At 43.4% G+C, this 14,437-nt stretch overlaps 2 protein-coding genes across 3 annotated transcripts in view; one reads left to right on the top strand and one right to left on the bottom strand.

Annotated features, from left to right (window-relative positions):
• C8H16orf70 (chromosome 8 C16orf70 homolog) overlaps positions 1-1,227 on the top strand; it is a 41,675-nt gene extending 40,448 nt beyond the window's left edge. For both annotated transcript variants that reach the window (XM_033157257.1, XM_033157256.1), the window contains exon 17: positions 122-1,227. In XM_033157257.1, the coding sequence (XP_033013148.1) occupies positions 122-211 (90 nt within the window). In that variant the 3' untranslated portion in view covers positions 212-1,227. The remainder of the gene's footprint in view (positions 1-121) is intronic.
• A 5,507-nt stretch (positions 1,228-6,734) lies between these two features.
• B3GNT9 (UDP-GlcNAc:betaGal beta-1,3-N-acetylglucosaminyltransferase 9) lies at positions 6,735-13,066 on the bottom strand. The gene is given in 2 exon segments (XM_033158668.1): positions 6,735-8,216; positions 13,036-13,066. Coding segments are annotated over 2 exon segments (1,320 nt in total). The 3' UTR covers positions 6,735-6,927.
• Positions 13,067-14,437: the final 1,371 nt, after the last annotated feature.

Below are 14,437 nucleotides of genomic sequence, written 5' to 3'. Positions count from 1 at the left end.
GGTGTTAGTTGTCCATATTACTGCTAACCTATTTGGGCTTCTTTTTGGAGGAATTTGAATTCTGTAGTCCCTCTGACAGTAAGGGCTGTCTGACAGTATTCCTTTTTGTTTCTTTGTACAGGTGATGCAGAATAATCACATAGCTTCTGTTACTCTCTATGGCCCAGCAAGGCCCAGCAGCCAGCTGAAAATGTCAGATCTTCCCCAGTGAGCGATATCAGCTAATCAAAATGCTACAAAATTAGTACAGCGTGCCTTGATTTGCTGCCACTTATAATATGGAAAAGCACGGTATGATGGACTTGTGTGTGTGTGTGTGTGTGTGTGTGTGCGCGCGCGCGTTCATAAACTGTCTTTTGCCACCTGTGCATGGAGCAGGATGGGAAATCCTCTTGACTGTTCATCACAGGGCATGGAAATGAGCAATTAGGTGCCTGTCGCCGTTGATTTTTCTCCTCTCGGTTGCCCTCATCCTTTACTGTGTGGATGTAAACAGACTGGTCTATCTTTCCTGAGCTGGAAGAAGGATGAGTTTTAAACGAGAGGGCACACAAATGACTGCACGACTTAGAAGCACAAACTTTCTGAGCCTTGGAGCATCTGGAAGCAGGTATTGGATATATTTTTTCCGGTCTGTGTTTGTGTTAACTGTAATGGTAGTCATATTTTTTAAAGGACAACAATGTATGTGTGGGTGTGTATACACACACATAGACACACCCCTTATATATAGGTGTATATATAAAATAAAGTACATGGGTATTTCTGTGGCTAAGACATCGTACCAAATGTGACAAGTATGTATATACGTGTCCATAATTTCAGGCATCACATGTTTGTCTGATGTTGAAACAAGTGCAAAGCAGCATGTGCATAAGACTTGGTTGTAACATTTTTGCACTACATACACTTTAATTACTTGATAATACATTTTAATATTCACTGAGGAGCATCTGTGTACTGGGTGTGAGTGGGGGTACGATGGTTTATTTAATTGTTTGCCACGCATAAAGCTTATTTATACAGTGGGGAAGAACCCCACCTTTTCTGCACTAATATTTACTTGACATGCTGAAGCGACTTATTTTCTGCCATGCCTGGTTAACTAATGTGTTTTTTATATATACCGTGTCCAGAAGGAGAGGGGGGGGAGTCAAGTAGATTATTCCTCTGAATTATGTCTTTCTTAAGGGTTTTGATACCATTTTTGCTTGTGCATAAAACGGGGGGGGGGGGGAGAGAGTATTCGGTCCTGGAAGAGTAAACACAGTTGTCTCTTCTTGCAATTGTGTGACAAGCATCAGCTTAGGATTTCTTACTTCTTCTTCCTCGTCCTGTAGAGTAGGGGTAGGAGAAGAACTGGGGTGCAGCACTAAGAACTGCTCCCACCCAAGTCTCATCAAAATGAAATTAAAGTTGTGCAGCCTTAATGCAAGAGAAGTTTCCCAAGAGGCTTCCATGGGACCCGATCCTGGCAGATTGCGCTCTGGGTGATTACGTACGTAGCACATTGGAGAGGGGAGGAATTGCCTCTCTTTCCACCCCTCCCATCTCTCTCTCATCTTCTTTTTAAATTTAATGCCAAAATGTTAGCCAAAGAGATCCTTAATCTTGATTCAACATTTCTGTACATACATAGTTCTGCACACTCTCCCCCTCCACCCCCAGCAGACAGGATTTCAGTGGCTTCCAGTTAGAGACTCTGCAGTCATTATCTCAAGTGGAACTGGGGTTTGCAGCTCTCTTACCAGTCTTATTGTGGGGAAAGTAGATAGTCTCTGTCTGTCTCGGTCATCTTTGAAATATTGACCCTTTTTAAAATGAGAGAGAAAGAGAGAGAAAAGAGAAATGTATAATTTTATCCCATTTTTAATATTTTGGTGTAGCAACTTGTGATATATAGACGATTTTTGTGGGTTTTGCATATGCGTGTACAGATTTTGTAAATACAAAACCTTTTGTAATTTTAATGCCATGTACAGTGTAATCCTGTATAGTTTACCAATGAATGGGAAATAGGGAATTTTAGGATGTTTAACTAAACGTTTTGGATCCTGGACCAGTAGCAGGGATAAGTGTGTGTGTGCGTGTTGCGTGTATTTGTGGGTGGGTGTGACCTCCTTTTTGCCATTTAGTCTTCCTGTATACTGTGACATTCTATACTTAAAAAGAAATAAAGGAAGCCCCACTGAGAATTTAATGGTTAACAGGAAAACAGATTTTTGTTTTACCTTTATTTCTAGATGTTGCTCTTCTTCATAATGTACTGTTCCCACACCCATGATCATTGCTTGCTGAGAAAATCCCCCAATTCTCTTTCCTTTCTAACATGAATTCTGTTTTTCATAAGCCTCTTGTAAATTATATGAAATGAATAACTAGCATGTACATTGAAAGGACAAATAAAATGAGTCTCAGTTACTGTGTTGTTTAAATACAGTTGCTGAGTGTCTGTATTTTGCAATTAATGATGAGTCTTTGATTGATCTTATGTTTATTATTTGAATTTTGTGTCCTCATCCAAGAAACTCATGATTCCTCCCTTTTACTATATCCTTGGAATAGCCTGCTGAAAGATAGTGGTAAGCCCAAAGTCACCCTGCAAGCCCTTTGTGGATAAGTGGGGTGTTTGAACCTGAGTTTCCCCAGTTGTAAATTAACACTGCAACCACTACATCCCACTAAACAGCACCCAGGAGTCAGGGCACTGCAATTGACCTGGCAGTATTGCAGTGTGGCATCTACCTTAATATTTGTAGGGCATGTTGAAGGAAGGAGAAAGTATAAAAGGTCTGCTGAATGGAGCCTACCAGTGGCTCAATGAACTACCTGTGTTCGCTGGAAAAATTGATGGGTGGCTGCGTTCATTTTGGTGAGCCCCATCTTCCCCTGCATCAGTTTTATTGGAACATTTCTTACCCCAGCACATTACATTTGCTGAGGTTAAAAAGATAAATACACCAAATACAGGGATTCGGCTAGAATTTGGGCGTCTTTTGTCCAGAAAACTTTTAAAATGTGAACTGGGGTGGTATTACTGCACTGAAAGACTGAAAGATACTGCATTATCTGACTGAAAGATGGGGACCTGGCTTACTACTGTGCAGGATGAGAGGTTGTAGGTCAACTTCTGTGTAATTTCTACAGTGACAAGTGCTCCTGGTGTAGATACTAACCCCATTTTTTTGATTGAAGGTTAAACTGTAATGCTGTATATATGAAAGGTGTATAGCAATCCATAAATGTAAACAACTGAAAAACTTGTCTTATACAGAGTCAGACCATTGGACCATCTAGCTCAGTATTGTTTACACTGGCTGGCAGTGGCTCTCTAGGGTTTTGGACAGAGGTCTCCCCCAGCTTTACCTAGAGATTCTGGGGACTGAACCTAGGACCTTCTGCATGCAAAGCAGATGTTCTCCCACTCATCTGTGACTTTCCCTAATCAATCAGTATTGTCCCTTAAGTATTTCCACAGCATCTTACTTACAGACAAAGCTAACCTCTTCAAGAAATCTAATATAATAATCTTTTAATCCCTACCAATTGCTTGGCAGGCTCTTCAGGTGTGCCACTTCAGTAGGAGTGAAAGATAAATATTTGAATGGAAAACATTGCAAGATTCTCAGTGAAAGGGTATAAGTCTGCTCGTGGACATAGCCAAGAATGAAAATGCAAAACAAACCCCAGCCTGATTAAGAGCAGTTGTCAGTCACTTTCTCATACTTCATAATGGTGTTTTAATAACATAGGAACAATATGAAAATATGCCATTCAGGCCATCTGTCCACCTGGCTCAGTCTAGTCCACAGAGATTGGCAGAAGCTCTCCAGGGTTTCAGACAGGGGACATTCCCAACCCTACCTGGAGATGCTGAGGATTGAAAGGCACTTTCTGCATGCAAAGCAGGTGTTCTAGGATGGAGTCTTCCACAATTCAAGCAGCCATCTTTCCAAGTAAAGGGAGCTGTGCCGTTGACATGCATACGCAACAGTGCAAATGGCGTGTGTCAACAACAACTTACTTGCTTTCACTCAATGTGTTAGCAAGTTGGACGGGATTACAGAGGCTCATGAACAAAAATGGCATGTGGCATGAACTGCGGGGAGGAGTGATGCCCCTACAGATCCTATTTACTTCCTCATGCAGACTATTTCCCCCCCTTCAGCTGGTCCGGTCCTGTGGGGTACTATGGTAAGCTGTTCCCTTGGTGTTATTTGTTCTCTTTCCCTCCCTGCTGCCCTGCTCTTACCATCAGCCTAGCTCAGTATCTCTTCTTCCAGGAACAATTTCCCTCCTAATTTGAAACAGATTTTTCTCTGCAGTGAAATAATCTAGCTGTGATCAGATTTTCAATTGCTGGTGCTAGCCTCTCTTCCTGAATAAAACCTTTGTTCTATATTCAGTATTGATAGGGTCGCGGTGGGGATTTGTCACTTTCAAACAATAATTTGAAAGATGGTTGCGGGTTTTTTCTTTCACTAAGTGCTTACGGCAATGAATATATTAGGATTCCTCACTGAGTTCAAATAGAAACCAGAGAGAAATCAAATGGGTCTGCAGCAAAATGCTGTAGTGAGGTTGTGTGTGTGTGTGTGTCAACCAACCAGCCCCACCCTCTTTGAAGATACTCTCTTCTGTGCCCACTTTGCCCTGAACTACTGAATCGGTGTCGGATCTGACAAAGAAAATGCCTTCTGCTGTTTTGAATGAGATTTGTGTTTTTAGAGTCCAGCACGCTTCTCAATTTGTGCCTTAGCCCTGACTTTTTAAGACCAGAAAGGGAGCCATCTAATTGTACAATCCAAGGAATCTGTCTTCATTTTGCCTCATGTTTATTTACAGGTAAATAAAGTAGTGACTTCATTCACAAATCACAATAAACCATAAATCATAGCTTTTGAGAAGCTGTAGTTCAGAGGCAGGGCATCTGCTTTGCATGCAGAAGGTCGCGAGTTGAATCCCCAGCAAATCAAAAGAAGGTTGGCGAAGACTCAATGTTTGAAACCCTGGAGAGCCACTGCCAGTCAGTGTTGGCAATACTGAGCTAGATGGACCAATAGGCAGCTGTGTCGGGGTGTTTCCCAGTGTTGGGGAAGGACCAGTGATTGGTGGTAGAGAACTTTTATTTTCATGCAGGTTCAATACCTGGCATCTCCAATTAGGACTGAGAATTGTCTCCTGCCTGAAACCCTGGAAAGCCACTGAGCCAGATAAGGCTGGGAAAGATTCGTGCCCCAAACCTTGAGAAAGTGCAACTGTGAAATGCATATGCTGAACCTGGCCAAGATCGGTTTTTAGAACATGTGTGATCTAATACACCATAATCTTTTAACACCCACTGCAAGCTGAGGCTCCCATCTGATGATTCATCTGAGAGAAGCCACATTCGTTGTGGATTATATTGTTCTGTGTTGGTTGTGTCTGCTTCTAAATGGTAAACACTGAAGGGAACACATACATTTAAAAGTCCAATAAATTCAGCAACAGACATTTTTGGAACGGGGTTGGATCCACCTTGATTACACCAAAAAGTCTACACACACTGTCTTTTGTCCCAAACTGCTACCGTATTTTAAATTGGGCACTTTTAAAGATTATCCTCCTGCATTTTGCTTTGAGGCTGAAGATAATTTATGGAGGTCTTGTTGAGCTAGGAGGTGAAATGATTTTTGTTTCCTTTTTTGCAAACAGAGTATGCAAATGAAGACAGAGTAATTTGATTTGTGTGTTGTAGTGAAACCACAACACCGGACATTCAAGCGCAATGTTTTAGATTGTCCTTTTAATAGCTTTAGGTATATGTGAACAAAGATGAGTGGGTATCTGTATAAACAAGCTCTTTCTACAAAGGAATTTCAGAAATAGACTAGAAAGAGAAGTTGCTGAATTGCAACTTATTACCAAACTTAAAACCATGGAGACACCTGGTCTGAATAGAGACATTGGATTCTTATCTCATTATACATGACAAAAATTATTTTTAGCCATCTCGCCCCTTGCTTTTTCCTGTAAGACCAATTGCAGTTGTTAACAGTCGTCTGCAGGTTTTCCACACCTATCAGCCAATCACCCATTCCCACCACCCTTCTGAGTAATAATCCTCCCCACCCTCTCACTATATATAAGGGTCTGGTGACTTCTGTTTCAGTGTATCTGAAGAAGTGTGCATGCACACGAAAGCTCATACCAAGAACAAACTTAGTTGATCTTTAAGGTGCTACTGGAAGGATTCCCCCCCCCCTATAGGCATTTACATCAGAATGACCCTGCAACAATGGACCTTCCTCTCAATGCTCTATTATTCCTAACAAATCTGGCAGCATGAGCAGGCATCATTCAGAGCCAGAGCACTGCTCCATCTCACTCAGTATTGTCTGTACTGACTGGCAGCAACTCAAGGGTTTCAGACAGGTCTTTCCCAGACCTATTTGAGGTTCTTGAAGGATCAAATCTGGGACTTCATGTATAGCAAAGTCTACTCTTTACAACCTTTGCAGACATTTCTAAACATAAGTATTCACATGGGTGAATTTTGCAGATTTTCTTTGAGTATATTCTGAGCATACGTATCTTGTATGTTTGGACCTTTGGGAGTTATGCTTGTTAAGTGTAGACAGTACTGAACTAGAGGAACCACTGGTTGGACTTCATAGAAGACAGCTTGCTTCGCCCCTGTGTTCCTAAGGGCTACTTCTGTGGTTGCAAACTCATTGTGAGCAAACAAAGGGAACTACATTGGATTCCACTCCATATATTTTCCCCACTAACACAACTGCAGACATTAGGGTTGGCTTAAACAAGCATTTCCATCACTTGATATCTCCGCCTAAAACACTGTAGGTTTCAAGCATTGTTGGATGATGTGCAAGTCGCATCAGCAGTGCTAGGCCTGTGTGATGTTCATTCACTCATATAAGTCAATCCTTAGGTCGTATAATCTTTGGTAGGCTCTTTAGTTTTAATTTTCCACCGGAAAGCCTTCTTTACATGCTTCTTTTGGGTGCAAGAGAGCCTTGGGTTGTGTAGCAGGTTCCACATTAGCCAGATTTCAGCTCCCTTCAGGCTGTGGACTACCATGAGATCTTTGTAAAAACAAGGATCAAACGTCTGCAAGTTCGGAGCAGCAGAGGGCTTGGTTATTCCAAAAGTCTTGAACCCTTCGTGCAAGGTGGGCTTCAGGTTGATTCTTTGTAAGCACATGCCTAGGAAGACATCATCTATAGGAAAGAGTTCTACCTCCCCACAAGCCTGAGAGAGTTTCTTCATGGTGCTGCTGGAAAGTAAGAACCCACCACCCCCAGCATAGGCTGGATACATGCTGAGCCCATACATTGTCTCTGGAATGTAGTATTTGCTCTTGCGGGTTCGGATGGGGTGGGCATTATAGATGATGTCCCCAACAAATAGGTCATCGGATGGATCACGCCTCTCCAGGAAGTTGACAATGTTTTCCACATTGACGAAGACGTCGGCATCGCCTTTGAATATGAACTTAGTACTGAAACAAAACTCACGAGCCCAGTTTAGGAAATTTATCTCCTTCAAGGTCAAATTGAAGAAAGTGTCGAGGAAGTCCCACAACAAGATGTCTCGATACATCTGGCTCTCCTGATGAACAAGACTCTCCCACGCTGGCAGTGCTGTTTTGTTCTTTGGGACCCCCAGGAGGAAAACCCTTTGCACCTGCGCCCCATTGACTGGCCCTTCTCTTCCCCAAGTTTTCCGTACAATCTCCCGGCGGTCAAATTCCTCTACCAGTGACTTTATGGCAATGAGCAAGAAGGGGCCCCCTGGGTTCCTCTTGCATTTCTTTGGCTGGTTAATGAGAAGGTCAAACTTCCGGTTGTCTTTGTTCCTCAGGTAACGCTTAAAATCAAAAGCAGACTGTGTCAAGAGAGGCGGAGTAGGGACCATGGCATCTTGGCTTCCGCCCTCGCCAGGTTTCATTGAAGAAATCATTTTGGCCTTCTCCACTGCAGTCTGTTTCTGGAGGGCACTGGGAACGTGGAAGACCCTACGAGTCGCCGCTAATGGTGGCTTCTGACCTTTCACCTTTTCTTCTCTAAGGGAAATGTGGCCCAGTTGAGAATAGAGCATGGTGAAAAGGACGACCACGAGGACGAGTGTGCAAATGGCATCAGCCTTGAATTGAACTCTCATTGTTCCCAGAAATCTCCACTAAGAAACATGCAGTATTGTGTTAGGGGGATTGTCTGTAGACTACATCCATCTGCAGAGAAAAGAAACTGGAGGTCAGGGTAGAGTCTGTAGCACATTTAGTTAGTTAAATTTCTCTTCTACATTTTGTTCCAAAGGAGTCCAGGATGCTAAGCCACAAAACATCAAAACACTGGTTTTTGTTGTTGTTGAAGACCATTGAATACATTTTAAAACATATGGAAACATTCAAAAAGGCACAGTGAATAATTTCAAGGCTGCTGAGATATTTGAATCATCAACTGCCCAGTTGTTAATAATGAGGGAAACAGATGCACCTCATGAAGAAGGACACCCATAAATTGGAACCCTCTACCACAAAGATCCTCTTTGAAAGTTTAAACCCTACAAGTTCACTGAGGAGGGAAAGCCAGAGTAAGTGCCACTGTCTGCCCTGGTATAAAAGGACTCAGGCAGGCCCAAACCATTGGTAGTGGACATTTTTACTAGCTCCACCTATTGGTGGTCTCAACCAGAGCCGGCATGAGGGGTCTGGACTGGGGGCTCCTAGTTTAAGTTTCCTCACAATTTCACACATACGTTTTAGTAAAGCTTCAAACTTGTTCCCAAGTTTTCTTTATTTCTTCCTCCCTAGAAATCCATTTTCCTTTTGTTTGGTGTCTTTTTTAGTGTCTTGGGTTTTTTTTTAAGTGACCAGTAAGCCTCCCCCCCCCTTTTTTTAAGCTGGAGAGTCGAATACAAATTCTTTAAATAATAAATAAAACAGTATGTCAAGAAATCAGGTTTTTCCTGTTTAGGCCTTGTCCCAAAAGATGTAGCAGTACAAAATATCTTAGTAGGTTGTGTCAGTATAGGGACAGGAGATTGGGTGTGGGGTTCACACTATATCACGGCGAATGTTAAGAACTCAGTATATGCTCAAAAAGATCTTTCCTGCCCGGGATATTACATCCAAAACTTTTCTGGGACATGATGCAACTTTGTGTCCCTGACTCCAGAGCCCAGCAATGTTGACTCCTGGCTCCAATTAAGTTCTGACTTGTTTTCATGCAAATTTGGCCCAGTATTATTTCAGATCTGAGATGCTAATGGCAACCTTGGAGAGAATTTCTGGCTGCTTTTCTCTGTTTAGTTTCATGGACTCAGGCCTTGGAATAAGCCTGGTCCAAGATGGAAATCTACCATTTCCATGACTTACAGATACAAGCCTGCCAATATTTAGACCAGCTATCAGCTTAATTTGCGAAAGTCAATAAAATCTGGTTGTTTCAGAGCCATAACTTCTTTTACTTATGGGACAGGAGACCCATGAAGTATCATTCAAATGACAAAACATCTGTTTAACAGCAGCAAAATGACACCCTCCCCCCTTCCATGCTAAATTCTACTGCTGAAATTTAAAAAGTTGGGGTAACCCAGAGTAGATTCCTGGGTGGATGGACTGCAAACTTAATGCAATCCTGATACTCAAAAACAAACGGCTAAGCTCAGAATTCTTTCCTTTTAAGTGTATGCCTTTTGCACCAACCCCCACATAGTGGATTTCAGGGAACTAGTAAAAAAAAAGAGAGAGAGAGATAAAATCCTGCAAGCCTGAAGCCTGCCCACTCTGAAACCGAGGGCTCTCCTCTATTAAGTAAGACACATGGTCACCCCAGCCAGGTTATACCATTCCCCCGTGGTGGGGGACACCATTCGCCGTGCAAAGATAAAAATGTATGGCAGCCACTTTGATTCTCCTGTGTGCAACAGGAAATCCCAGAAGGAAGAGAATGATGGAATGAAGCAGATCCAGATGTTCTGCTCTGCCATGACTCTGCATATCTGGCTCACAGCGGGAGGGGCATTTGGGGGCCTTCCCAGATTTGGAGGGGAAGGGAAGGGAGCTCAGGAAATGGAAACAAATATGTTATCTACAGAATAAATTATATTCTGGTGTTAACTCCCCCAGTGGCCCTGCTGTGCTCACTACAAACCTGTTCTCTGACTGGCCCTTTTGCCTCCCATCAACATCAAGATCTCCTTCCTGACTAAACAACAACAACGTCAAGATTCCCTTCCTAAGCTCCGGGCGATAACCCTAAAGCCCATTTTTCTCCTTGTTTAGCCAGACTCCTTCCAACGTGTCTTTTGGGTGGATGCCAGGTTCCGTGAAAAATGCAGACTCTGGATAGACTGTCCTGAGAGCTGTCCTGATGGGAAGGCTGTCAAAGAAAACCATTGTGGCAATGCAAAAACAAACTCATAAAACAAAAAATGCCCGCTCTACTAGTAAGGGCTTTCTATGTATTCATCCCCAACTGCCAGAAATAAAAAAGTAAACTCTTTGATTGACAGCATCTGAATGCCAGCACCCCCATATCGTCACTGCCCTTAGCAGGGTGAAGAATTCTGTATTGCAACAGCCCTTTCATAAAAAAGCAAGATATGCTATGCCTACTACCCAAATTCCTTTACAAGCACTTTTATAGTGCCTCCACTTCTGGGAGCAAAAATTGCAAGATTAGTGGCTCTGGTTTATTTAGAAAGGACTCTGCATATGCCCAGAGGCCTGCCCTTGCTGATAAGTGAACATGTTTCTAGAGCATGAGAAGGGGAAACCTGAAGTCTGCTCACCCTAGAAGAGAAGCACCTGGCCCTCCAGATGCTGTTGAACATCTGGATAAGGCTAACAATGACTGCTAGTTAGGATGTCTGCACTGTATACTGTCTGCAGGATCCAAGAGTGGCATGCCTCTGAATACAGTTCCTGAAGCACCACAGCGAGGCAGAATGCTGCCGTGCTCAGGTTGTTCAGCATGGATGGATGGATTGCATAGGACCCAGCAATGGGAAAACATTTTCAACCCAAGGGCCACATACCTTCATGGAAAACCACTCAGGGGCTGCTTGCCATCTGAGGACAGGGCCAAAGGCAAAAATGGGCTGAGCAATGCACATAGCATAAGCTCTATTTCAGCCACACACCCCTCTTCACCCATCCTTCCAGGCAAGCAAGACACATGGTCACAATTCAAGGGTGTGTTCCAGTCAGCAAAGCACTCAAGGAGGGGGCAAACAAGGCCTTTGTCTCAGGGATGAATGTCCCAAGGACCAGATGGAGAGATCCAAAGTGCTGCATCCTGGTCCTGAGATTGCTCACCCCTTCCATAGGATGTATATAGTAGGAGGAAGCTGGCCCATGCAGCTCAATAATATATTAACTGGCAGTGGCTCTCCAGAATTTCAGAAAGGGGTTCTTTTCCCAGGGATTGACTCTGGAATCTTACCATGCAGACAGAGCATGTGCTTAGCCACCAACCTTGGCTCTTATTTTTCTCCCCAATGGAAAATGTGTGCGGGAGGATCTCAGCAAAAGCCGCATGCACAAACTTTCTCCCCTCCCGATATATTAACTGCAGCATTTGCACAGTCTCCCCATCTAGCCGACGCAGGTAAGGTATGCCTCTTGCAGTGAGCGAGCCAGATGTGTAGATTGGGGAGGAGGAGGGGAGCTCATTTGCTGCTTGTGAATGGCAATGAGAAATCTTAACGCAGGCGCAGGGAGGGTGGGGGAGAGGTTTAGGTTAAAACTGGAGGGCAGGCCAGCTCCTGTTTGCAAATGGGTCCGTACAGAACGCTCCCTGAACAAACCGAAAGGCTTGGTACTTACATCCAGTACAATCTTGTCAGTAGCATTGCATCTCCCTTCGGTAACGTTTGGATAAAAGGTTGCCAAGTAGGCACATCTGGATCCGATTAGCTCTGGCATTCCTCAGCCTCTGATCATATAGTCCAGGAAATCCTAGCTGAGTTAAGCAATCCTGGCTCTCATGCCTTTCTGTGCATTTTCAGGAGAAGCACCCAGTCTGTGCGCCGGATTGTGTGCAAACATGGCTGGGTCCTCCTCCTCTCCCCATGTCTTCTCTCCAAACCCTGTCTCTCTCTGTGTGTCTATGCTGGCAAGAAAGCCCCCTCAGTGGTGTGTTGAGAAACGGAGCTCAGCTGGCCTCCAAGTGCTGGTCACATGACCTGAGCAGATGTTTCTGTCCAAAAAGAGTCAGGAGAGCTCTGGAGTATTCCTGCTTCAGATGCATGCCAACAGCAGGGAGGGGGCAGGAGGCGGAGAGGAGTTGGATGCACATGCGAAGGGTCCGTGTCTGTGTGTGTTCACGCAACGACAGATTGCCTCATGAAATCTGGTCAGACTGGGCACCATCATGTAACACTTTTTTGGGGGAAAACCACCCCAATAAAGTTGGCTCCTTGTAAAAGAGGAAATGACTTGCAAAGTGTCGTTCCAACAAGTTCATTCTTGTATAGCCATTGGGATTTGGGGGACGTTGGTTAGTCTACTGACCCCACACTCAGGACAAAATGTGATGTAGTTTGCATTTAAAGGTGGACTTACCTAATTTCCACCTTCCAAAATGATACGTGAACTGGATTTTGAATCCTTCAAAATTCACATTTCTCAGAGTTTGGCAATGCACTTTTCCAGCCAAGTAATGCATCCAAAAAATGGATATGCAAGGGTGAAGGGTGCATAGATTGGTGGAAATAACATACAAAGATGCATTATATTAAGCAAAATTGCATACAGAAATCAGTATATTACCGGTAGGAGAAATTTTCATGAGGACTTAAAAAAATATCACAAACTGATATAGAAATGTGGGGAGCAGGTCTGAAAAACAAGAAATAGAAAAGATTTTCCCGTCCCTATCCCAGAGTCTGCTTTTTCCTCCTTTTTTTCCAGTGGTCTGTAGTTTAGTTCACCACAGCAGGCAAACTCACAGGCTGCTTCCAGCCCATGTGGTTGCATAAGGTATCCCGCCAGCCCACCAAAAACTGGGCACGTCTTCCTTGACTCACCTTGCAAAGGAGCATCTTCTCTTTCTGGCATGCCGCTGTTGCAAGGAGGTCTTAGCACTCAGGAAACGGGAAGAACTGCTTAAAGTGTCTGTTCCACCATTTTATGTTGAAACTAGGCAGCAAGAAAGTGAAGGAAACTGAAATGGGCAGATTGGCCCTTCCTGGTACTAGGGCAGGTCCAACCACGTAGTCTTATGTAGGTAGGTACCAAATAATGGTGTATTTCCACCATCTACTAGAAACCTACCTTTTTGCCCAGGCATTCTCTGACCATCAATGCCAGTTTTAAACTGCCTTCTGCTCTGCCTTGTTATGTTTTGCTACAATTGTCTTAATCTAGATGCAGTTGGCAAGCATCTAGTAGGTCTCTCTCTCAATCTCTCTCACTCACACACACACACACCCATGTTAGTAAATCCTTTCGCTCAGCTTAGACCAAAGTCGTCTTCCCACGGCCATCTTGAGACTGCTCCAAACTTTTAAGCGCTGCTAAAACTATTTAAAAACATGAAACTCTCTTTTGGGTTCCAACAAATTCCCGAGAGGTATCTCCATGAGTGCATTCCCTTTTAAACATTCAGCAGCATGTTTATTTGATTTTTGCCTTATCTTGCAAGTGTTTAAAACCGAAAGTCACAACAAGGTGGGGAGAGACACAATTCGAAGATTGTCAAGACACACATTGAGGAAAGTGCTGCAATATAAAAGCAGGATTCTCAGAATATACAAATCATGGCATTAAAAATCAGTGTCTTATCAGAAGAGAGCATTGTGTAGAAAACCTACAGTGCAGAATAGAAGGCAATACAAAAGTGGTAAAAATACACTCTGCAAAAATATCAGACTGTACCAGTTGTGTTCTAATTTATCAATATTTTCCCCTGAGTTAGGGTTACTCTTCCACATGGTGAAGCAATTTTGCTGAAGCTAAAGATCATTGGCTGGATGAGGGAGACGCATACACTGGGGGAAATCCCATGTGGGCTGCCTTGCGAACTTCCATCGTGGAAAAACTTCTAACGCTGCTCCCATTGCTTGGGGGAAATCACTTTTCATTGGGCAATTTTATTGTTTTTTTTAATTGTACCATTTCCCATCATGCACTAGATTTTCGGTTCTACCCAAAGTGCAGACTATCTTCCAGAGAAATTAATGCAGCAGAATTGAGTGGTTCAGGACACAGTCAGTGAATACCTTCGTAAATGCATGTGTTCCCATCACAACATTTGTAACTGGGCAAGGCAGGAGAGACCCTTGTACTGCCAGATCCTCAGACAGTTTCGGAAACACATTACCACAATACCTATGGTCTAGAGGTATTTTATCTTTAATGAAGCCAAGCTGACTCTACAGAACAATGCTCTCCCTTTAGCTTAATTGCCTTTACGCCCAAATAATACGC

The sequence above is a fragment of the Lacerta agilis genome, chromosome 8, assembly GCF_009819535.1.
Source record: "Lacerta agilis isolate rLacAgi1 chromosome 8, rLacAgi1.pri, whole genome shotgun sequence".
Classification (NCBI taxonomy): domain Eukaryota; kingdom Metazoa; phylum Chordata; class Lepidosauria; order Squamata; family Lacertidae; genus Lacerta; species Lacerta agilis.
Note: the sequence above shows the minus strand (reverse complement) of the source record. Positions and strands in the feature narration are given on the sequence as shown.